Here is a 25950-nt window from a genome sequence, read left to right on the forward strand (position 1 = left end):
AACGACCAACTGCAAATTCTTTCGAGAATTTTAACCCTCGTAACTATTTATTTACCCTTGAAATAATTTTTTTTTTATCGATTCCAAAAAAATGGAAAATTTTTTTGTCATCAACGTATGATATATCCGTATTCCTTAATATTCGGAGCATTTGAATTATATGATATATATTACGTATATAATATTATATAACATCTTAATTATAATATGTTATATATTATATATTTTAATTGCTCCAAAAATTGATCCTTTGCTGAACGATTTCAGTGATATAAATTTCTTTTTAATTCTTATTATTTATAACAATACACAATCTTAATTTGAATGAAATTAAAATATATTACAGAGAAAATTGTGGGGGAAAAATTACCCTATCGTTTAGTAAACACAAATTTCCTTTTAAAATTCCGATGAAAAATTTTTGGAAATACTTTTGACGCTATTTTAGCGATGGAATCAATATATTGTATATTCGTATGTTATTTCATTTTATTTGTCAATTCACGAACCAGTTTTTTACGCGATAATTATTTACATTAAAAATAATTGGAATTAAATTTATGATTTAATATGATTCATCAACTTATTATTTCAAGTTTTTATGCTTTTTTTTCTGCAGATAGAAATAATTACATTAAAAGGATAAAAATTGATTTAAATGATATATTATTTATTCTTTCGCGGATAATATTTTTCACACGAAAAAAAAAAAATTATTCTAAACAAATTGCTGAAAATTCACGTTTATCTAACAAAAAGGCAATTTTCACCAAAAATTTTTCTCCTTCTCGAAAAATCCCAATTATAACTAATATTTTATTATGATTAATATCTAATTGGGATTTGATTTTTATTAATTACAACAAAGTTGAAATAACGTCAAAATATTCAGTTACCAGAGGCTAATATTTAATTGAAGCTCTCTAACAATTAACGCAAAGAGAATGGGTGCACAGGTGTAAAGTAAAAAGATCGTTTCTAACACCAGAGAGGTGATTAAATAATAAATAACAAATTTTAATTATCTAATTAAATATTCACTGAACGATATTTACACCGAGTTTGCCTTTTTAATCTACTAGAAAGCAGTTTCTTTTTCAAGATCGCAAAAAACATCACCTGAACTGAAAAAAAATTGAAGTGCTCGTTTCGTTGAATGGAGGAATGTGTTAATAATGACCGATAAACCCCCATTTGAATTAGAAAGCAGTAAAAAAATAATTAGTCGAACGAACCCTGGGATGAAATATATATTCCACTGGTGATTGATGCACCGGTGGAAATTGAATTCGTTGAATTCGACCAATCGCTGACTTGTGCACCGACTTTCGAGATATTTAGATGCTCAGCCATCCGTTAGTTCGATCATTATCGCAATTGTAGCACTTATTAGTTGAAAAGCACTTGGGGCCCGTAACTGTTCCCTGAGAGTTCTTCTAACAATGAAAATTTTGACCCTCGTAAACCTTTATTTACTCTCCAAATGATTTTTCTGACGGTGAAAATTAAATAGCGGCTGTTATTCTCACCATTCACTCGGCCAATTTTCACAAATTTCTTTTCTGAAAATCATGACAAGAGTTTTTATCACTATCATCATTATCGCAGTTATGGATAATATAAGTTAAGAAGTACTTTGAGCCCATAACTTTTTTCCCAGATAGTGTATATTATCATTCCTCCATTGGTTGGTTTTATTATAATTTTTTTCCAAGCTGCAATTACACCCTATAAAGCTCAGATTGAGACACGTTTCGACCATTATTCTCCTGCGTTGGCTATCTTTGGAAAGTTCTGCGCATATGGGCGTATCTAACGCTCCACCAGATGAGTCTAATGAACCTTTAAAAATGTTCACTTTCCATATCCGTATTATTGAAAGAGAAAATGCGAAATTACGTAAATATCGAATTTCGAGATTGAAGAATCGATTTTTTTCCTTATCGATTTATGGAAATAATCGATGTTTAAGGACGTCACGTTAGGTCGAAGCTTCAAAGTGTTTATGGAATTTTAAAGAAGCGAGAATCGATTGTTTTCTGAATCGATTTTTTCCGTTATCGATTTATGGAAATAATCGATGCTTAATCATCGATACATCGAACCTTCGATATATAAGTAGTTATACTTATTAGTTAGAGAACTCGAACTTCGATTCGTTGGTTCATTTGTTTGCGCCGACTTTACGTCGTATTAAAATATCAAAGAATTATTTTTTACTGGAAAATAGAAAAATGAGGATTTTTTGGAACTTTGAAGTGGAGGATAGCCATCTTTGATTGGATGACATTAAAACGAACATTAAAAAAATTAATGGAAGCGGTAGTTTTTGAGATAACGAAGAACAAAGTTTTACATATAAATTGGATATCTCAGAAACTAATGATCCGATTTTCGTTCATATTCGATACCAAACTTTGTTATCGTGGGACCTAAAGGTGTACGAAATTTCAAATTTTTATCCTGATTATTTTTTGAGTTACGGGGCACGCAACCAATTTTAAGGAGAAAATGAAAAAACGAGAATCAAACTGAATTACGGCAGGTAAAATAGTCTTCTCTCGACTCAGTATTTAAAAAAAATAATGGAATCGGTGAAACGGTTAATGAGTCCTCCGCAAAACGCAATAATTAGAAGTCAAAATGTCAGCGATTTAAAATCAATAATTAACAGTCAAAATTTCAACCTCGTTGTGTACAAATGACCAAAAGTGTCATTTAAATAGAGATACCAATTTTCTAAAAAATTCTTTTTACAAAATACTTCACATCTTCACGTCTAATCATTCCCCATGAAAATTAGCAAATCGAAAAAAATAACGATTCCAATCTTTCCATTCACAACAAAAAAAAATAGGGAGCACATCATAAAAATTCAAACAGCTCTCGATAAAAAATCGTGACAAAAACCGAGACATCACTGGAGTATAAATGGTAGATGCATAAAACTACCTCCAACTCAAGATTGTACTTTCACTCCAAAAATGTGTGCGCTGATAAATTCTGCTTTGGTTTCGTGTCCCCTCGGACACGTGCACTCGATGCGTTTTGTCGTAAATAACCCGGCAAAAAAAAGCACTGAATGAGTTGAGGCGTGACACAAGAGGTAAATAAATGAAGCTGCGCTCTGGACGCGTCTCATTCTGAAAAAAAAAAAAAAAAATATTGCATCACAGGAAAAACAAGAATCCACACGTTCGACAGATTTTTATGCCTCACATAAACGTCTGATCAGTCCTCCGGTGCCCGGGAATTTTAACGGCTTCGATGAAAAATAATGATGAATAAAAACACTGATAAAAATGAGAAACAGTGATGTAAAAAAAATATATATGTACAGGCGAGTAAACAGAAGGATCGACGCTGAGGTTCGTTAGTGAGTCCGCAGACATAACGAAGGTCCAGAAGAACCAGAACGACGATAATTATTCAGTCCACTATCCCGAGTGATCACTCGACGTGCACAACTGGATCTACTGAAGTCACGTAGTCGAGGCTGTCAAAATTTGGCAGTCTGGACTGTCAACTTTTGACAGTCTAATAAAAGTGGGGAATATTTTGCGTTGAGTTGGAGACGAGTGAAAATCGAAAAATTACAACAAAAATGAGGGCTCAACACTCCCTAGCGACGTTGGGCCCAAAACAAACACCCCAGAGGATGAATGGACAGTGTCAGAGGACGCGAAGGGCATTTGGGCCTTGACCTTCGAACTGTGCACTCCTTCAATCACATTCCAACGTTATCAAATTTTTTGTGTACTCTTGTCACGTGATTTTACGGCTTGCGATACACTTGTAGTTTATTCAACGTGGTCCCTAAACATTGTCTAAATATGTAAATGGATAATCAAAGAGGGAGACTGGGGCAGGACGGGATATCTGAAGAAGGACAGACATTTGAGTGATTCATTAGGGCCGAATCCCGAATTTCAGATGCGTTTTTTAATTTAAATAAATATTTCCTTCATTTAATTCCACGTCTGGAATTTTATTTAGTTTTTAACATTTATAGTCTAGTAAAGGACTCGATATGATGTTAGAAGGGGTGGTGATCCGATGGGGTGTACTCGAGAGACCGTTCGTATTTGTTTTGAATAAACAAATGCTCGAAATTTCCATTCGAAAATTCGGTTTAAATTCTTGTTAAAAAAATATTTAACTGGCAATATTATATTTTTATCTGAGAGAAATTTATCTATCTTAAAGAAAACATTTGTAATATCAAAGAAATAAAATTAATTGAATTGAATATATTTTTATCTTAGGGTAAATAACGCAAATGTCACTTCAGCGACAGTTTCTGCAAAAATAATTATTACCCCGTGGGAGGGTTATAGCAACAATCAAAATTTAACTTCACAAATCAAAAACTACTTTTCTCACGAGTGTCGAACGATTTATTATCCTTGTAACGTGCGGAAAAGAGACGGTTTGTGCACTAGAACGTAAGAAACTCGCGATGAAAACACAAATTACTCGATTTCACGAGAGATAAAATAAATAAATAAATAAATAAAGATAAAATTGTCATTCTCTCGCAGTCCCACCCTAATTTTTCGTGCTCTTCAATCGTAAACATTTGAAATGGACTTCCAAGAAGGTCAAGGTCAGCCATTGACTCATTTTACATGTAATACCTGGTACGTTAAAAACAGAGTGACTTTTCTGCGCTTGAGAAGGCCTCCTTGTAATCATAATTTTTCAGTCATGTAATCTAGTGTTCCTATGGTCATGCACGCGGAAAATTATTGACCGTGACCTTCCTCTCTCTTCCACCGAAGGCGAGTGTTATACGGCCCATGGGGCACGTGTCCTCCTGTGGGTCCGCGATTCCACACTATTTGTTGCGCGGTAAAATTAATAAAGGACCCGCGAATTTAACGGCTATGAATTACGATATTAAGTCCGTGAGTTGGTTCAGAGCATTATCATTTGATTTTTATTTATCGTGACAAACAACACTTCGTGACTCTTCGTCACAGACGAATGGTCACGCGTTTTGCGGACAGTCTCAGTTTTAAAAAAATCATTAATTATTAATGACGAGGAGACGTTGATTATTTATGTTTCTTTTTTCATGTGTTCATTGATTTTTCTGCGGAGGGAGATAAATTGCGGAGAATTATTCTCGGGGTCGACACGGAGAGAAAAATTTGTGAATTATCATAGTGTGATTCTGATAAAAATTACTTTACTGCCGGGTGAAATTTCTTTTACCCCCCTTAGTCTTAAATAAAATAATATTTGAACTAGATTACAAAAAACTCTAGAGTCTTCACAGACCAAATACGTCACAACCATTTTTTTCCACCAGTTTTTAACGTCGTAAATATTGACTGTTTTTTTATGATAACAAAATGTGGTTAAATAAAAAAAACGGAAGGGTGCACTGGGCCCTGCACTATCGGCCGACTATACGATAGGGGTTTTCCATGGTTTCCCTCTACCCCTGTGTAAATGCAGTACAATCGGGAAAAAGTTGGTCTCATGGCACCGCAGGGGAAGACACCAAAATGTAAAGCTCCGAGAGATTACAATTAAATGAAAAATACAATTTAAAAAATTAAAAATATTTATATACAAAAGTCAACTGTCACATTCCTACCCTCACAACTCGATTCCCCTTCCACAATTTTAATAAAAAATTTCTCTTCGTGTTGAGATCCCCTGAAATTTTTTCTCCCCACATTTTTCATATTTTTATTTCATTTTCATCTGAATGATGCACCTCATTGGCTGCGTCACGCCTTTCAGGTGAGTGAGCGCCTTAAACGGCTGTACTGGAGTTGTCCGAGCCCTTTAATTTGGCACGTGTACCACACACTTTGCCATTGTTGGAATGATTATCGGCTTTTCTTTTTACGTTAATTTTTTTTTACCTCCACTTTATTGGCTTGCCAAGCCAACACGTTACTCCAACATGATCTTTTATCCAATGGCAACTTGGCACGCGCGATTCATCCAGCCCTCCAATACCTCTCCAATGCATCTTTTACTCGATCGAATACCAGTCAAGGACGATCTACTCCATCAGAGCCAGTGAGTGCCTTCGTCTCGTGAGATCAAAGACGGGAACGCGACGTTCATCCGCACTCCGTCTCATTTTCCTCTACTTTACGCGAAAAAAAAAGGAAAAATAATTCGGGGAAAAAAAGGGGAATCTCGACGTTTTTTCTCTTCATCCCCGGCTGCATAAATATAAAAACGAGCTGGGGGAGGAGGACTGGGTAAACAGGAAGTCAACCGCAATCTCGGGTGAACTGCTAGCCGAGTAGACGATGAGGTAAAGATAAATGAGAAAAAATTTTCTGAAAAACCACTGGTGAAACCGTAATACCGTCCGGGGGTGGATAATTCCAGGGATTTATAATTATATATCACATCACAAATTACAAAATCGATGGAGCACATGTTGGTGGAAGACCACCCGGTGGTTACAGATAAGAGTTTAAATACTGGAGCGAATGGGAATTGACGAATATTTGTTTACCTGTTTTTAGGACAGGTCGATGAGTTATTTCAGTCGTTAATTCATCCAGTAGATTAGTTAACACGAGGATTACTTGAATGGAGAAATTAGCAACTGACCAATTCACGAGAGCATCGGAAATATATTCGAGACAGTCTGTGCATCGATTTTTTTCGTGATGGGAGATTGTACCTCAAGAATTTTCAAAATTCTTAATTTTTTATTTTTTTTCTGCTGTATGGAAGTGGTTATGATAATTCAAATTTGAATTTTGGAAGTGGTTGATCAATGTGACTGTATTATGAATCAAATTATTCGATTCTATTTACTATTCGATGTGTGATTGATTTTTATTTTTGATTGGAAACATTTTATTTTATCATGTGGTAATTTTTACCCTATTTTTTTTCAATAAAATCTATTATATATCATATATTATATATTATGTATTATATATTATGTATTATATACTATGTATTATATATTATACTTTACATAAATTATTTTTTAAACGAGAAATCACCATTAAATTTTTTCACAATGAAAAGATTCTTTTCAAGATATTAAATAAAAACGATAAAATCGCGAATTCCAGTTGTTTAAACAATACCTCAAGGGTGAATTTTTCAACTTTCTTTTCCTTAACATTGATATAACTGATAAAAACCAATAAACCCTGTACAGGAATTTTTTGATTCAAAGGACCTCCTCATAACTCGACCATTAAACACTTCGTAATTCCTATCAAATTATTTACGTCAGAAAAATTATTTATAATATTCTCATGATAAAATCGCCTACATCATGACAATTCCTATCACTTCCCCCTCCCCATATACCAAAAACACCCCATATCCTGCTCATATCCCACCGAAAACCCCCCAATTTACCAAAACAAAAACTTCCCCAAAAAATTGATTAATTACCACCTTAATTCGTTGATGTTAGACCCAATCGCATAACTCAATCAATTAAAAATTCCGTTCCTCCCCCTCTAGTCGACATGTTATCAACCGAAGCCCAGGAGCCAGATGAATAATTTGTTCAATAAAAATATTTAGTCGACGACTCGCGTTAAACCCAATAAATGTCCCATTGAATCAGAATCGATTGCTACCAATCAGTTTGTCTCATTTCTTTATTTATCTTCGCAGTTTAATTTTTTCGTTGCGCTTCATATAGTTGGGTACAAAATTCGTGGCTAATTTACGAAGGCGAGAAACCGGTTGTCGGTTGGTGGAGAGAGAGAGAATATTCAAGTATGTGTATTGCACGTTGATAGGCCACCCATAGCCAACACCATCGCGTGTTCAGCCTCAATTTTGTATTCATTAAATCCCCTATTAGCCAACCCATGGGGTGTTCCCGAAATCGCTACTCGTACACTCGAAGTCTAATCCCTTTTTGCATCAATTCCTTGGTCCTGAGGTGATAAACCAAAGGATTCTATTACACCTGCATCTGTATTTTAATATTTTTTTGAAATTGTTTGTGGGTAGAATTGTTCGGAGTTGTGGATTTTTGTGGAGGAGAGGATTTTTTTTATTTTTATAATTTATGATCGTAATCAGGGAATTTATATGTGCTAATTGTGATTAATGGCGATTTACAGGAATTAAAGGAGAGCTTCAACTACGGCCTGTTTTGCCCGCCGGTAAATGGAAAAGCTGGGAAATTTCTGGATGAGGAACGCCGGCTTGGGGATTATCCCTTCAACGGACCAGTCGGATACTTGGAGGTAAAATAAATGCTCTTATCACGTGCGATTAATTTTTTTAGAAGGAGGTGAAGCAAATTGCATCATCAAGAGATCCGAATTTACGAGAGAGGATAAATTTCTGGAAATTGGCTGATCGAAAATATTTTAAATAAATAGAACTTTGGGATTAAAGTGTCTAGAATGATATAAAAACCTGGTTTTCGAAATTAGTGAGGAAGAAAAATATTTGCGAGAGGGAAATTATTTTTTTTAATTTAAAATGAAACTGTCCAAAACGGGGATCCGGACCAGTTGATGATTTAGAGGGAAAGTAAATGTTTTAATTACTGGCAATTATTTTTTTTAAAGCACTGTATCAAATGCAAAATGTAAAATCGTGAATTTCGGCTAAAAAATATGGAAAACTTTAATAATTATTTTTCATAAAGGGGACCCAAGCAAATTTTTTTATAAAAAAAAAAACTAGCAGAATGAATTTCACAATTTCAAGCTCACCAACTGGGGCCAGTTTTGACTCCCTGTCGGGCCCAATTCCCCCCCCAATTTTTCTTCAAAATTTTCCATCCCCATAATATTCCTCTAAAAATTAAACATAATTTTCAAACCGAAAATTTCACAGATTTTCGAAGTAAAGGAATTCCCATCTTAAACTTCAGGAGTTCCTGGGCCTCAAGCGATGAAATTAGCAAAGAATTTGCACGAAAATTAGGGTGCTATATACGAATTTATCAACATACCACTTTTTCAATGTCAACTTCCACTTTCTTATGCCCCTGTCGTTACGTCCCATACGTTAGTGAGAAGCCACACTAATTGTTGGGGGACTTTTCTGTCCTTCCACGCCTTCAACGCAACTGTTTACATGACAAGGTCCGCGTGACAACTTGATTAAATTTTATGGGGCCGTTGACTTCGAATTTCTTGGTTAATCGTTCGAAACATTGTTCAAATATTTTTTTCCTGTATTTAAGATGCGGTTTCTGCCCCAAATCATTTTTATTTGAAAAACTATCGAGAAGTTGATTAGAAAAAAAATCTAATAATAATTAATAATTTTCCTCCTATGGAATAATTAATTGTTTTCCTCCTATGGATTTTGAAAATATTACAGGTAGTCTATGGGATCGTATTTCTTCTAAAATTTACGCCTTAAGGGTGTTCTCCCCCGACAGTCTGAGCAAAAAGTTGATGCGTTGTAAAACAGCCCAAATGAACGAATAATTAAAATTTAAATTCCTGTATTTTCTGTAATTTTTATTCGAAAACAAAACGAGCAATCGATTAAATATTTGTTCTGGCGATATTCAATGCTGCGGATTCTACCCCAGACAATTTTTATTTAAAAAACTATCAACTAATCGATTAAACAAAAATTCTAACCCATGAGGCTCCATTTAAACACCTGAAAAGTTACCCAAATTAAAAAAATCTCTATCTCAAGGTCAAAGCAGACAATTTCCATCAGAAAGTGATCATTTTGCAAACCTTTTTGTCAACTATTCACCACAAAAATTTAAACAAATACGGTTCAGTAAATTTTCTAGACGACGACATCCTTAATGATGTGAACGATTAATCATTTCATTAGTGGTAAACGAATTAGTCCTTCGTGTGAATCAAAAGCTGAATCGCTTCCCATTTGCCCTACCCCAGCTTCCCATCGTTTACGATCACAATTGGATGAAGCATAGACCACCAGCCTTGTACCACTTTTGTTGGGCAACGACAATATTTTATGAAATTTATTTCGCTGGACTCTGCACTCGCAACGTTGCAAAAAGGAAGGGTCCCCCCCGAGACGAGAATTTCATGCCTTGAACATTGTGGTGATTCGAGTCACGTACCAGGAAGCCCTATCTCATAGGGTCACCAAGACTTCCTCCAACCCTCGTTCAATAAATAAAACGAAGATGGGAAAGAACCGTCGTATCTGCATCATAAACAATACGACCTCTGCCGGAATACTGATTCAGAGTGAATACAAAAAATGTCAATGGTAATGAAAACGATGTTGTAAAGTTAAGAATCTGTCGATCGAAAATACAACTTTTGGTTTTTTTTGCAGAGACGCAAAAATTTTGAGTATAAAATGAAGGAATTTAATCGCTTGAAACCAGTTGTTGCGAAAAAAAATTGCAAGTGCTGCTGAGTACATAATAAATTTATAATAAATAGATCGAGGATATGCGTAAATAATTCAAAGTCTGTTGTCTCGCGGTTTAAGGGGGTTTTACCCTGTCAGGAAATTCAAAGATAATCGAAAACAACACGATTTTTTTGGAAAACTTGGTCACATTTGGAAGTGGAATTTTTTTGGGGATTTAATTATTATTTCTGGTTTTGAAAAAAATGTTAAACAATCAGAAATTCACAATGTGTGACTGATGGGGAAATTAACATTGTCGGTTTGTATTATTAGAAATGTTAAAAAAACTATTAATATATTTCGGAATTTAATGTAAATAGTACAGAGTATTTATTAGTTATTTAGAATTTTGTTTATGCAATTAGTCAGAAAAATTGGCACCTGAAAATATTCAAAAACAGAGTTACTTTAAGGTTGTATTCGTGAAAATTTTAAAATTTAATTTCAGTAACAAAAGGATAAAACGACAAATTGACTCATCTCTGCATCGAGTTTTCAGTTTATTGGAATTATCTGAGAATCTAAGAGAGATACCAAGTTTGTTGTAATGACATTTGTTACAGAACTCGATTCACTCCACAAAAAAGGTTATAACAAAAATTTTGCTACCTCCCCTAGAGTCTGAGATATTCCCCAAAAACTGGTCAGCAGTTGGTGACCTATTTCTGTTTACCACGTCGTTCCTGAATTGGCGCAAAATATTGAAATAAACAAACATCAATATTCCAACAATAATGAGTAAACTAATTATAAGAAACCTTTACACAAAGAACAAAGTTATGTTTACAAAAATCATTAAAGTTAATATATTTTTTTAATAACAAAAAACTCCTCGAAAATCGAATTTCCCCCTTTTCATTCGACAGAATCGATATAATAAATTATAAATATTAAAAATCGAACCCTAAAAATCCAGTGACATTACTATTCCATTATAAATGTAATAACAATAATTCAGAATAACATAAATTAATGAAAAATTACCCCAGACGCCAAATAAATTCAGTCCATTCACCAAAAACCGGCGATTACCGAAGTTAATTAATAACTCAACTCGCAAAATCACAATTGTTATCCCATCAAATGATCGCCCCATCTGATGTCAATAATTCCACCTCCATTACCTCCCTTCACCCTTCCACTAACGTGTTCCCTCCCCTCTTGAGTGCCTGGGGTACGACCCTTGTGTTCATCGAAGGCAAAAACGACAGAAACAAATATCCCGCCAGGTTAACGAGTTCTAGACGCACCGCTGCACCGCGGTTTCTTGCGTAACCGCTGGTATACGCTCAGTGTTCATCTCTCATTCTCTCTCTCCCTTCCACCTTCATATTATTCAACGAACCGTTAGAATTGCCGAGTTAGCCGGTTGATACAAGAGCAGAGGAGAATGGGAAATATGAAATCCGATAGTTACTGTCGATAGCCGATATCGTCACGATAGACCAAACACACGATTAATTGTATAGAATTGCACTTATGCGGGAGCCTAAAGAGTTATTGCCAATATGTTATTTTTGTTTTTTTTTTTTAATTTTCTGCAATTTTTTTTTCGTCATTATTCAAAGAATTCGAAATTTTTGTTGTAGTGGGTCTATTTTTCGAAACTAAAAATTCAAATCATAATATACAATATATTATATACAATATATAATATATAATATACAATATATAATATGTAATATATGAACAATTATACTTAAACAATTGAAGAATTAAAAAATATTGGTCCCTTTGTTTTGTTATATTGAACAAATAATTGACAAATTTTTCTAAAAATGGTAATCAAATTTCAAAAAACAATTTCTTTATTGTAAATAAATGTTTTTTCCGTCACATAAATAATTTTTTGTGTCAATAATTCCGCATTTTACAAATTTATTTTGAAGTCTTTACTAGACGAAACTTCAAAATATAAAAATTTAAAAAATTAATGATGATGTTATTATTCTTCATTTATTTATTATCAATTTATTATTTCTTTACTCATTATTGATTATAAAATAACACTCGTTTTTAATCAAATTATTTATGGTCATAATTTAATTTTGATGTTAGAATCTACACCTTTTACTAATCATATTTGTTTATTCAATTTGAATAAAGATTATTCGATGTAAATAAGCTATATTGTGAAGTGTACATTGGACTATTGAATACTACGATGGATTTTGCAAAAAAATTAATTTGATGTTTTTTTATTTCAGCTGAAGTATAAGAGACGGGTCTACAAGATGCTTCACCTCGACGAAAAGCAGCTCAAGGCGATGCATACGAGGACGAACTTAAGAAGGTTGCTGGAGTATGTTGCTAATAGTCAAGTTGAAAAAATAGCCAAAATGTGTAGCAAAGGGCTGGATCCCAACTTTCATTGCCAGGAAACGGGAGGTAATAAACATTTTTTGCCCGCCACAAAGACGTAAAAATCATTAAATAAATAACTTTTATTTGGTTAAGGCACCATATGATATAATACATTTTTCAAAGAGATTAAATATCATGGTATAAAATATAATCAATCAGAATATATACAATATATATATTATACATAAACTATAGATATATAATATATACAAAATGATAAACTTACTATTCAACAAAATATATAAATGAAAATGTAGATATTCACAAAACAAATATTTAAAATATTCATTGAATTCAATTTAATGTCATAATTGACTATATTGAACACTTATTTTAATATATAAAATATATATTTCATGAAACATGAACTCCTTTTTCTAATATGCAATTCCACTCATCAAAAAAATTTTTATTATTTCATCTAAAAACAATTCCACACTTTTTCTCCCTCACTCCATACCATAAAATACCCCCCGGAAGTTTACGATTATACCCAGTACTTACTGGAGTTTACATTTCAAACTGTTAATCAAAAATTAATTTACAGTTGGATTCAATACGTCTTTATACAATTTGTCTTTCTTTTTATTCTCGTGGTTCTACTTGAGATTAGAAAACATTTTTATGGATGAAAATTCTGAGAAGTTTGGGGTATGATGTGCATGAGTGGGACCATTGTTAATGTGAGTCATCAGGTCCAGGGTGTTGTAGCCCTTTAGTTCCTCTAAGGAAGCGAACCAGATCAGTTGGGCCTTTCAAGCGTATACGATAAAAGAGAATAGAATAACATTCACACCTTTGAATTATTACAACAGTTCCATTTAAAAATTTCCATTTGAAAATCAACAGAGTAATTTAAAAATTTTTGTTTGATTTTCAGAAACACCATTGACCCTAGCAACAGCCCTGAAGAAACCATCGAAAGTGATAATAGCTCTGGTTAACGGTGGTGCATTATTGGACTATCGTACAAAAGAGGGTCTCACGGCGATGCATCGAGCCGTTGAGAGAAATAGCCTGGAGGCTGTTAAGACACTTCTTGAACTCGGCGCAAGTCCAAATTACAAAGACACCAAAGGTCTAACATCTCTGTACTACAGTGTCATTTATAAGACAGATCCAATGCTGTGTGAAACACTACTCCACGATCATGCGACAATTGGTGCACAGGATCTTCAGGGATGGCAGGAGGTTCATCAGGCATGCCGTAATAATCTTGTACAACATCTTGATCATCTTCTCTTTTACGGTGCCGACATGAATGCTCGTAATGCATCAGGAAATACACCACTTCATGTGTGCGCTGTCAATAACACTGATGCATCTTGCATACGTCAGTTGCTGTTTCGCGGTGCACAAAAGGACAGTTTGAATTATGCGAATCAAACACCGTATCAGGTCGCTGTAATTGCTGGTAACATGGAACTGGCGGAAGTTATCAAGAATTATCAGCCTGAGGAAGTTGGTGAGTGATGAAATTTTAATATACGAATTGGTGATGATTTTGTTGTTGTAGAGAATTATTTGTTGTAAATGGTGATGAGATTTGGCTTTGGATGTTATGCGGAATGATATTTTTAACGATTAGACTGTTAGATTTTACGGAAATGTCAGTCACATGATGGGAATTTTGAAAATGGACATTTGTGGGAATTTCCGGAGTTCGGGGGGGTTTAAGGTTGTTGTTGTGTGGATTGAACTTTCGACATTTGATGATGAAATTTTATTTCAGAGATGGCCCTCATGATTGTCTTTGAAAAGTTCCTCAGAATATTTTCGATTTTCTGTCTCAATTCTGAGACTTTTTAAAATATTTTGTTAAAGGGAATTTTCACGTGTTCATTGCTTTTCCATAACCCATTAACTTTTTGCAAAGACTGTCGCGGGATGGCAACTTTAAGGAATAATTTTTATAAAAAATCAGAATTCTATAGATCGCGTTTAATATTTTGGAAATTTAGATAAGAAAAAAAAATTAATTATCGACATGACTCCACATCTCATTTTATAATTCACTAAATTATCTAAAAATTCCTGTTTTATAAATGAAACATAAAACAATTGTTGGAAGCAGTTTATTTTTATTTCTGCAAAAGTGATTGCCACGATGAGAGATATAAGCTCTCAAGTACAGTTAAAATATTATTCCTGAATTTCCAGTTTTTATTGAAATCTTTTATGTGAATCCTAACTGTCTGGGAATAACAGCTCAAGTGGTGGTAGAAAAAGTTTTAAACGTCATGGAATGCACTGTCAGAAATGAATTATAATTTCGTCGACTATTTCGGAGTAATTTCCACTAGAGTGATACTGAAATCCACTTACTGAGAAAAATAATAACAATGTTCCTTGGAAGCTGAATAAATTTCCGACTTTTTAAGATGTTTAGTCGGTGGGGAAGGGGGGAAACAGAGGAAGAGGGGGCCTATTGGTATCGAGTCCTGATTTAATCGCTGGGCACGAAATTTTCTGATTTTTGAATTATTATTCAAGTAGAACTGAACAGGTTTTTAAGGATCTCTACCCTTTTAGTGAATTCAAAGATTATCGGGAAGGATCCACAATTTTCAGAAAATTCGATCACATTTGGAGTCGTAATTTAAAAAAAATAAAAAGTTTAAAAAGGGGATCTTAAGACAGTGTCTCATGGAAAAATTAACATTTTCGTTGCACTCAAAGACTAAAATGGGAGTTTTTAATCATCACACGTGAAAAAATCCAGGATTTTTTTTTAATTTCGTAAAAAATAATCGACCGTGTGGGAAACTACTTCTATTATTTGTTTATAAGACGAAAATGATTGAAAAAAAAATCACTACCTTCCGCAATTTAATTTACACAATATTGAATGTTTGTGAATTTTCTCGAATTTTACTCATGAAATTAATTGGAAAATTTGGCAGCCAAAAAATTCAAAAACAGTCTATCCAGTCAGTGAAAGATTGACCTGAGGGGGCACCTCCCTTGACAGAAATTGACAGCTTCATCTCACTATTAAATAAACAATTTCAAAAGCGAATGATGACTCGTCGTAGCATTCTCTCCCTTAAAAATAGCATCACCTCCGGCAGTTCTCAAGTCAGATGTCTAATAACCACAACAAGACCTCCACGAACGAAGAAAAGTATCGCCTCCAGGGCTGAAATCACCGTTCCTCGTCTACAAAAAGAAAAAAAAATTATTCAAAAACAACATCGAAATAATACAATTGTACGTTACGGCAAATCCCGTTACTCGCGCTCCCTTTCAACGGTGTTCATCCCTTCTCTCTTATTTCCCCAAGGAATCCTCCTCGTTCCTCGAGTTCCTCAAGTTCCTCAGCCTGACATTGACGTACGAATACACCAGGAATCTCCGTAGATCCCTCTTAACCGATAGTCAACGCCATTCCACGTCTTCCCGGGGTCAATTGACTTTTTCAGTCCATAAATTGTCTATCCTCTGCATGAATCAGAATGCCTGGGCATGAAAGCACGTGCACGCTTTTAGCATAATCGTTAGATGTTCATTAGAGAGTTTTATCCTAATTGAACTCCAGTTGAAAACGGTTTTAACTTCATTCCTTATCAGGAAAAAAAAAGAAAAAAAAACCATCGAAGAACTGATTAAACAGAAAAATAGCAATTAAATACGTGATGAGACGGTGACCCTGGTGATGTATCAATCGATATCGATCGATCAATATCAAACAACGATAACAACCGATCTATTAATAATTTGTCTCAGGTTTTGGTGGTGATGGTTGGGTTACAATCATTTTCATAATCAGTTAGTTATCTCGAAGTAATACAAATGTATCTCCAATAATTTAAAGGAATCGATGTATATATTTTAATAACAAATAGAGAGACAGTGAAAAACGTCAGTGAGGTAAAGAGTGTTGATAAGAATAATTTGCCCTCCCCCCTTACCCTCCCCCTTATTGACACCGTAGCCGGGGTAATTTTTTCTTGAGTAATTTCTCCTGGAAAAATATCTTCTGTGAAATTTCTCCTACGAAATTTCTTCACTAAAATCACTAATAATTTGTTATTTAATATTTTTGGGAGGAAATGTCTTCCCTGATGCCAAAATGAAACATTAATTCATCGAGACTAATTTTTGTTAATGACAAATATAGAATAATACATTAAATAATTCACTGTGACCGATAAAATCTGAAATAAATAAATGATATGGTACAAATAGTTTTGCAAGTTCATAATATAAATAAGTAAGAGCCTCAATAAATTCGTAATATTTTATAAATAATCATTTAATTTTGATTTTTCATGATTGTCAACGATATTTCATGGATCCTGATAAATTTATTTGAGTAATTCAATTATCAATTGAACATTGATGACTTTCCAATAAATCAATGAACTTTCATAAACAAATATATGAGTGTAAACTTTGTGTAAAAATATTTTGAGGAAGAAATTTTTTTCTCTGAACATTTTTTGGAGGAGAAATTATTGTCAGATAAATTTAACCCTAGAACCCCGTCCACCCCCCGGCCCTCGTACATTGCTAGCATTGTATTCCCTTTGACAATACATTAATAATTATAATAACAATTATGATGGCGTTAAAAAACCGCGTACGAGACTGTGGGATAATGTGGGTGTGCGTGTGTGCTTCACCGCTTCGTAAATAAAAGCCACTAACAGAGTAATTTATCGTCGTTGTGCTAATGATACGTTAATATTGATTATCATTATATATTTTTGTATGAACAACACGCGTCGGTGTGCGTGGGTAATTAATTTTATTTACTTATTCATTTATTTATTTATCTATTCATTATTTTCCTGAGTCTTGGACTTTACGTAGTAGTGATTACCTTGAGTGCAAGTAAATGTGATAAATAAAGAGATCAGGATGAAGGGTATGAAAGAGAAGAGGTAAATTCTAGTGGGAATGAGTGATAAATTGATGGAAGTATTGAAGTATTGAGAGAGGTCACATGGTATGAATGTCAAAGTAGCCGATTGGGTGAGGTGAATCCAGCCCAATTCACATGGAATACCTGATATCGATCATATTGATCACTAATTTCATCAATATACCCAGCAAATGGTCCGAGAAACTGACCAAACGTGCGAGCACGTCTAAATATTTTACGTCAAAAAAACTTTGTTAAAAAATCCTGATTTTTAAAAATATTTTTCCCAATTTAATGTTTTGAAAAGGAAAACTTTTTATAATAAACTTTAACCCAAAAAACCGGGTTTTTTAGGTTTTCAATATTAATTTTTGTGAGGAAAAACTTTTAGCTAATTAATTACTGCACTAAAAAGTTATTATTTATTGTGCAGTAATTTTTTGATTCGAGTAAATGGTTTAGAGAGATGTACTTGTGATATTCTAATAATAGTTGTTCAATCAAAATTATTTTCTGTAAGAAAATTTGATCAATCGGAGACCTCGATCTCTGCAATTTGTTCTACGATTTTTTATATGATTAATCGACTTTAAAAGGGCGTTTCACATTTTTTTTAAATTTTTTCTCTGATTAAGTTGTTTTTTAATCTCCGCTCAAAGTACAAGAAATGTCCTAAGATATCTAAACAAAATTCCAAATTTTCTGCTATAATATATAAAATATAAACAGAGAAATTATTGTAACCATAATAATTAATTTTAATATTCATTCAAATAATTTTTTTCTACTTCAGTAATTGAGTTAAATATTTCAACAAAAAAGTCGTTTTTCCTTTTTTTCGACAGAGATATAATTTTTTTTCAAATTTATATTGACGAACGTTTCTCTCGGAGTTAATTTTTGACGTCAAATATTTATCCAAAAATTCACCAAATTTGCCTACCCCCTTTTGTAAGGCTAAGTAATCCTTTCTTTACTTACCCTTGCAACCTCGAATTTTCCAGTACCATTTAAAGGGCCACCACGCTACAATCCGAAGAGACGTTCAATAGCATTTGGTGGAATGACAACGAGCTGTTCAGCAAGTAATTTGGGTACACTAACGAGAATACCATCGGCCATTGACACACCCTGTGGTACATTAACAAGAACAATATCTGTTGATCAGTACTCATCATCAGGAACACTCAGTAGACTGCCAATTAGTGAAATAAACAATACAAGCAGTTTGAGTAGAGCATCGTCAACGGATAATCGTAACTCATGTGGAACAATGAGTAGAGTTATGGATCATTATGCGGAGATTAATGAATCACATCACAGCAGTTTAAATCGTGTACCGTCCATTGAATCAAACAGACCTGACTGTGAAAATTTACAGAGAATACCGTCCGAACAACAGTTATCAGGGATAAAGGGACATCAGTTGAATTCAGGAATCAGTAGAAATGATCATATGCAGAATAATATTAATCGATTGCCGTCCGAATATCAAACACCAGCACTGAGGGATCCAAATCCTAGGTAAGCATAAAATGTCTTTGCCGAGGAGACGATCAAGGGTCAGAGAGGGAAACTGTGAATTTAAGGGCCACCCGGTTTTTTAGTCCTACGATAAACCATTTTGGAATTATCTGTCGATATCCGGATCAGTCATTCCTGATTTAATTGGCGGCGTTTGGAAAAATTCAGTAATTAGTTAAATCGATTCTCCAAGAAAGTCGATTCATTATCGTTTCCACCACCGGTTCGATACCACAATCGACCCCTGGCGGAGTAAACAATCGAAAAATCCGGTTTATCGTTTGACAATCGGTTGAGATAACGAAATTTAACGAAAATGAATCGACTCTCTTCACGATCGATTAAAAGTCGATTCGCAATGTTATATAATTTTGAATCGACTAATAACTAATTGAAGAGTGAATTGATCACCAATAGAAAATCCAAAAATGCCTTCAACCGAATAAGAATCGACTGGGAAGGAACTCGATTATGACTAGTTTTGTTGTTTTCTATATTTTACATAAAAATCGAACGAATATCGATTTGAAGGCAAGTCGACTGGGAGTTGTTTGCATCCACCCAACATAGTGGATCGACTTCCAATCGACGTACGAAAAAATTCGATTTACTATCGTTTCTCCCCCCAATCGGCGCGACCTTCAGGGACAGCACATCCCTAGTTTCTCAAACTGATAAAAAAACGGTTGGCCAATGATAACACGATTGTGTAATCACTCTATTCACTGTTTACCTACTCCATTCGGCAAAGGCACTTTACGCTTTTCCACGTGTTGACAATTATCATCAACGCTTGAATCACCTTTCAAGATCACCAAATGTCGAGCACTATCAAAACTTGAGAATAGAGGGTTTGACGAGACTCCAGGAGCATCGTATCGAGCTACAACACAGACTCGATATCCACGGACGTACCATGGACATGCCACCATCACCATCACCAAGCAGCAGAAGTCTAGCACCATTCAGCTCAGCCAGTTCGAGTATGTCTGAAGGTAGCAATCAGCCATCTGGTGAGGACTCTGCCAGCATTGTCACAGGTACCAAAAAAGTCCTTTATTTATTATTTTTTTTTTTATAATTCAGACCAGAATAACTTGGATGGGGTTTGAACCAAGTAACAACGTGATCTGCTGGAGGATGTCGTTAACCATCACCACCAAACCAGCGAATTACCACGATGATATCTAGAATATTAATACGAGAGTGTGATCGAGATAATATTTTATTGATGAGATGTGTTGATATGTTTACATTTTATCTCGCGTTCGTTTACTATTTTAATCTTCAATGTTGCCCTTGCGTCGTACGTGTTTTAGACGTTTACATTTGCCATCAGTGTTTCGTTATTTCAAGATTTTCATTCCTGTTTCACTTCATCTACATCTTGTGCTACTCTCATCCCCCTCATAACTCAGTATCGAAGTGGTGGAACGAGATAAGTTTATCTGGTTCAAGTTTTTGAGCGATAACTCCGAATCTAAAGGAGATATCAAAATTTTGGTCGGAACATTTTTTGTAGAGCTCAATTCGCTCAACAAAAAAGGTCCCCATGAAAATTTTTGTATCTCTGGTAGATTCCGGGATATTTATGAAAAACTGGGAAATTGTTAACAATGACTTGTCTCGTTTTATCAATTCGCTACTGAACTCATCAGTCACGAATAATTCAGGATCAAATGATAAAATCATCAGTCATAAGTGGATAAATACGATATTCAATAATTAGTCATAATTGACGGCTGCGACAAGCATGTCTGCACAGTGTTTCATGCAGAATTATTTTAGTCAGTTTTTCCTTAATGAATTATCGGGTTTTTTAGAATTAGGTTTAGCCTATCATGAAGCCCTCGTTTAATCGTAAAAAAATATTCACTTGCATAAAATTTTTTTATAAAGAGTTTGCTTAATAAATTTCATAACCCTTGATATTATATTATTATTTACAAACCCTCTCTCGTTATTTATCTTTAAATAAATTTATCGATTCACCCCCTTTTTACGTTGTAGATAAAAGCCTGGGTGACACAGCATCGGACGTCATTAGCGACAGCTCGGGTGTCGGTACATCACAGTCAGATACAACAAATTCACTATCAATTCCTGGAACAACGGTTGTCTGCGTTGAAAGTTATAGTAGTGGAATTGCTGGACATCTGGCCATCAACCAGGGCGACATTCTTGAAGGTAAAGTTCCTCGAATGGAAAAAAAGTCAAAATAATTATTATAATTTTAATCGATGGGGGCAGATGGATCTCATGAGTTGGAAAATCTATTTTGTTTCCTTTAATTGTGGTTCGATTCGCAACATCGGTTCCAGTAATTTTAATCACTGTAATTTAGTCAGTTGGATCAGTTATTTCAATGGTTTTTTGCCTTTTTATTGTTCTTCGTCAGTCACTGGAGCGACAGATTGTGGACTTCTTGAGGGCGTACTCCGGGGTCAGGGGACTGGATTATTCCCCGCTCATTGTGTCCAGGAAGTCAGGCTTCGACACACTAATATACCATTGGCACATCAGCTGGCGCGTGAGGGTCGCAACAGGGTCCTGGGACGAAGGGAGTCCCAGCACAAATATTTCGCCACGGCGCCGAGGTTGAAGAAGCCGTGAGTATCGAGTTTCAGGGATTTTTAGTTAAGGTAGTTCTGGCGTAGAGGGAAATAATGAGATTTTAACGAAAAGTGGGGGAGTGGTAGGTTTTAATGTTAAAATGAGGCAATCAAATTTCTGGAAACATTGATGGACCAGAACGATGGTTATGAATGTTTTTTATTTTTTAAGGATTAACAGAAAGTTTTGTGGTATTTCAGGCTAATTAATTAATTAAGGGCGGCATTAATCGACTCCTGGGGGAGTATTCGTTGGATTTCTAGCTTGACTTCGATACTATTTTATTTTATCAATTTATATTGTATTTTATCGATATTATTTTGTTTCGATTGCAAAAATTTTCGTACAAATTAGCACTATACTATTAATTAATTATGTAAATTCACAAATTTTCTGTAATTATTCTATAAAGGAGAAGAAAACGGTCAATCGATTTAATTTTTATTTACTGAATTCACTGGTGCGGTTTCTACTTCAACAATTTTTATTTAAAAATTTATTTTATTTAAAAGTCTAGGCCGCGACACTCGATTTGAAGACGCGAAAAATTCCCCAAATTTCAAAAGATTCTATCCGAAGTTCAAAACGGACAATCGTAACCAGAAAGTGATTATTTCGCATCAACTTTTTAAAGCTACTCACCATAAAAATATAGACAAAAACTGTCGAGTACATATTTTACACGACACGGCCTTAAATCACTGCGCAGATTAATTATGGGCCAATACAGAAGGCTCGTCAATATAATATCACTATAATCCTCCCGTTTTCTGCGCAGTTGCAATCTGTCTTAGTAGGTATTTATCCGATAAGCTTTGAAGCACTTTTTTTACTCCTTACGTGATTATCCATCCACGCTCGACGTTACTGAGCTTTTCTTCGTTCGCCCTATCCGTGTGATAATCCCCTAATAAATAAAAGCTCAACAAATTTCCCCTGACGAATATTAAACAGAGAATTCACTAATTTAACTCCATTCAAGTTCATTTAGATCTTGACATGTCGAACGCTCAAGTAAAATTTCTCATAAATTAAAAAATACTTTTAAGTTGAAAAACTGATCAAAATAAATTGAAAAAAGGACTTTCAATTCCGCTACGTTAAATATATAAAATAATCTCGTTGTCCTCTTGACTTTGACGTTAATTAAAATCTCAATTTTCTCTCCCCAACAGTGTTTCCATGTGCAGTGTGACATCGGAGCCTCGCACAGTAATTCTCCACCGTTCCAGAAAGGGTTTTGGTTTTATTCTTCGTGGTGCAAAAACAACCCCATCGAATTTCCTCGGTTTAACCCCAGCCGCTCAGTACCTGGACGACGTAAGTCCCGGTGGTGTTGCTGATTTAGCGGGCCTTCGCAAGGGTGATTTTTTAATCCAAATAAATGGTGAAGATGTAACGGCAGCTTCTCATGAGCACGTTGTCGATCTGATACGTAAATCAGGTGAATTAGTGAGGATGACAGTTGTATCACCAGTTGTGAGTCTTCCAAATTCACAATCGGCAGCAGCACTGCCAACTAGTCAACCAAATCAAAGGCAATATGCAACATTGCCACGTAAAGGTAGCAATAATGTACCGATGAGTGGTACCCTGGGCCGTTCACCAGCTCCAATGCCACCAAGAAGAGATCCAAAAACAACTCTGAGTGTTGGACGTGCTCGTGCACGTTCAATGGTGGCAGGACTCGAAGGAGGTGGTGAGAAAGATGATCGTGATGATATTGGTTCGACTGGTGGTAAATCGAGCAGTGCTGAGTCGATTCACATGCCACAGGGCCCATCGACAGGACAAAATACAGGACAAAATACACCTGTACAGCCCAGAACAGCCAGCATTCGATCAAGACCCACTTCCAGTCGAATTACAGCTGCTGAACTTCAGGTGAGTTGAGGGACTTTAATTAATCTATCAAATGGAATATGATAGGGGTTTTTTTGATAATTATATCGATGAAATTGGGCACGAACACGTGATATGCGCTTATTCATTCATTCGCAATGTTCACGAATGTTCGCCTCGTGCACGATTATTTGAGACTCGAGCATCTGCATTGCTTCGATTACAGGAATTATTTCAACGACAGCAGGGAAGTGTCAGCAGTCAGTATGGCAGTACTATGAGTTCTCACTTTCAGAGTGGTACCACGACAAAATCACATCCATCATCACCAGCGAAAACAGGACGGGTCTACGCTAGTGTCGCCGAGATGAAACGAAAGGGCAAAGTAAGATTCTAAGAGCGTTGAACGTTTTTTTTTTTGTCTAAACGAAGAGATAGATTTGGGGAAAGAACGTGATTGGGTGGGATTGGGGTGTAATGGGGGTGAAGAATTGTTTTAATGGTTTTTAGGGAAAATTGGGGGGAAAAAGAAGAGACGGAGAGTCAATGTGGTGTTATGGTTTCTTAAGACTTATACAGTAGATATAGACACTGGTGTTTACCTCTCGATTGCGAACCAATTGACATTTTTCGTGAGATTTTTAGTGCGGAATACAAAAGTCGAATAAAAAATATCAGATAAGTATTTTTTAATAGGAAATTGCAATGAAAAATGAGCGAGTTTGAGGCGATTTAAAACGTCTGACTCATGACGTCACGTCAAAATGCTCGGAAATAATAAGTAAATTATGTTATAAATATATATTTATTATTGATTATTTTTATTAGTACCATTTGCCTCTGAGAAATGACTTTTAAATTAATTTAAATACAAAAATGATCTTCACGTCGTGAAAATCTTTTAATACCGAACGGAGTAAAACAAACTTAATTTTTGAAAAACGTCGCAAATTCTGACGCATCAATTTGTTTAATTCCTCTACGTTTCTTATAAAATGTCACAAAAATATATCTAGTCCCCTACAATTTAAAGATATCCGTAAAAACCTCCCCCTGAAGTTTAACGATCGTGTTACACAATTAGCCTTTGATTAGAATGCGAATGAATTTTAGTTTCGGTGTTCCAGGAATGATATGTTAATGAAGTTTTCCAACATCGTTTGATGTTGCCATTTTCATTGGTCATTTTAATGTCCAGGTGGATATAAACTCATTATTAGTTGCCCAATTACCTCGGCAGTAGTCGTTTTAGGGGAAAAAGTCAAGAGATCTTCTTTATAGGCAATAAAATTTACAAACGAGTCTTCGTCATGATTCCAGAGACTCGTAATTACCGGAATAATTCAACATTCAACGAGATGAGTTATTCTTCCTCGATTCGTGTTGGTACTTCTTCACCAGAATGCCATAAAAATTTCCCAGAATTGCTGATTACCGTCGTATATTGAAGTAGCTTCACTCATAGGGGATTATTTTTTAATTTAAGAAACTGCTGACGATTATGCGAAAAAACTATGGAATTTTAAAGCGTAATTTTTATCGTCATTTAATCATTGTTTTGGTACTACAAATAATAATCTTTCAAGTCTATTATTTAAGGTCTCGAAGAAGGCGTTCGAGGCTCAAAAAAATAATTAATTTATCTCATAAATATATATTTATTATTGATTTTTTTATTATTATTCTTTAATATTGAGAAAGGACTTTCCAATTAATTAATTTAAACATCGAAATGATGATATTTACGAGTACGGAGGGAAAAACTTGAGGTTGTTTTCGTCGAAAATATTCACTTGACAGTTTTTGTTTAAATTTTTATGGTAAATAGTAGAAAAAAAAAAATCTGCAAAATGATCAATTTCTGGTTGAGATTGTCGCTTTTGAAGTTGACATAAAAATTTTTAACATTTGGTAACTGGATAGCTTTTTCAATAAAAATTGTTTGGAGTAGAAACCTCATCATTAATCGTTTCACCACTTTACTGCACCATTGGACCATAACTTTGTTTGACATCAATTAAAAATCGAAATTCATCCTTGCATACTCGAAATGTAAATACCAGGCTATATACATACACAAAGCCCTCTAAACATGTCACATGTTATTTCAGTAACGAAATGTTAAAACGAGAAAAGTAACTTTTGACCATCGTTTTTGATGAATATCTCGAAATCCATGAGAGATACAAAAATTTCTATAGATACCTTTTTTGTGGAGCGAATCGAGAGCTACAAGAAACGTGATGACAAAAATATCGCTATCTCTCTTAGATTCCGAGATATCACTCAAAAATTCGATTTAGAGTTGAATTCCTTATCACTTATTTCGTTCTACCCCTTCGCTAATGATTTATCTCCAATTACGTTCTCTCTTTGGTGTTGGTGGCTGTAATGTGCTAATTGTT

At 34.7% G+C, this 25950-nt stretch overlaps 1 protein-coding gene across 11 annotated transcripts in view; it reads left to right on the forward strand.

The window, feature by feature from the left end:
• The window catches only part of LOC135169958 (SH3 and multiple ankyrin repeat domains protein 2), a 198607-nt gene that overhangs the window by 167189 nt on the left and 5468 nt on the right, over positions 1-25950 (forward strand). For 7 of the 11 annotated variants that reach the window (XM_064135401.1, XM_064135402.1, XM_064135397.1 and 4 more), the window contains 9 exons: positions 8082-8207; positions 12543-12723; positions 13580-14164; positions 18571-19090; positions 19901-20130; positions 21101-21277; positions 21489-21699; positions 22879-23587; positions 23772-23930. In XM_064135401.1, the coding sequence (XP_063991471.1) occupies positions 8082-8207; positions 12543-12723; positions 13580-14164; positions 18571-19090; positions 19901-20130; positions 21101-21277; positions 21489-21699; positions 22879-23587; positions 23772-23930 (2898 nt within the window). Of the gene's footprint in view, positions 1-5622; positions 6284-8081; positions 8208-12542; positions 12724-13579; positions 14165-18570; positions 19091-19900; positions 20131-21100; positions 21278-21488; positions 21700-22878; positions 23588-23771; positions 23931-25950 lie in introns of those variants that run through there. The other 4 variants (XM_064135405.1, XM_064135406.1, XM_064135404.1 and 1 more) reach the window with 3 other exon arrangements.

The sequence above is a fragment of the Diachasmimorpha longicaudata genome, chromosome 16 (assembly GCF_034640455.1).
Source record: "Diachasmimorpha longicaudata isolate KC_UGA_2023 chromosome 16, iyDiaLong2, whole genome shotgun sequence".
Classification (NCBI taxonomy): Eukaryota; Metazoa; Arthropoda; class Insecta; order Hymenoptera; family Braconidae; genus Diachasmimorpha; species Diachasmimorpha longicaudata.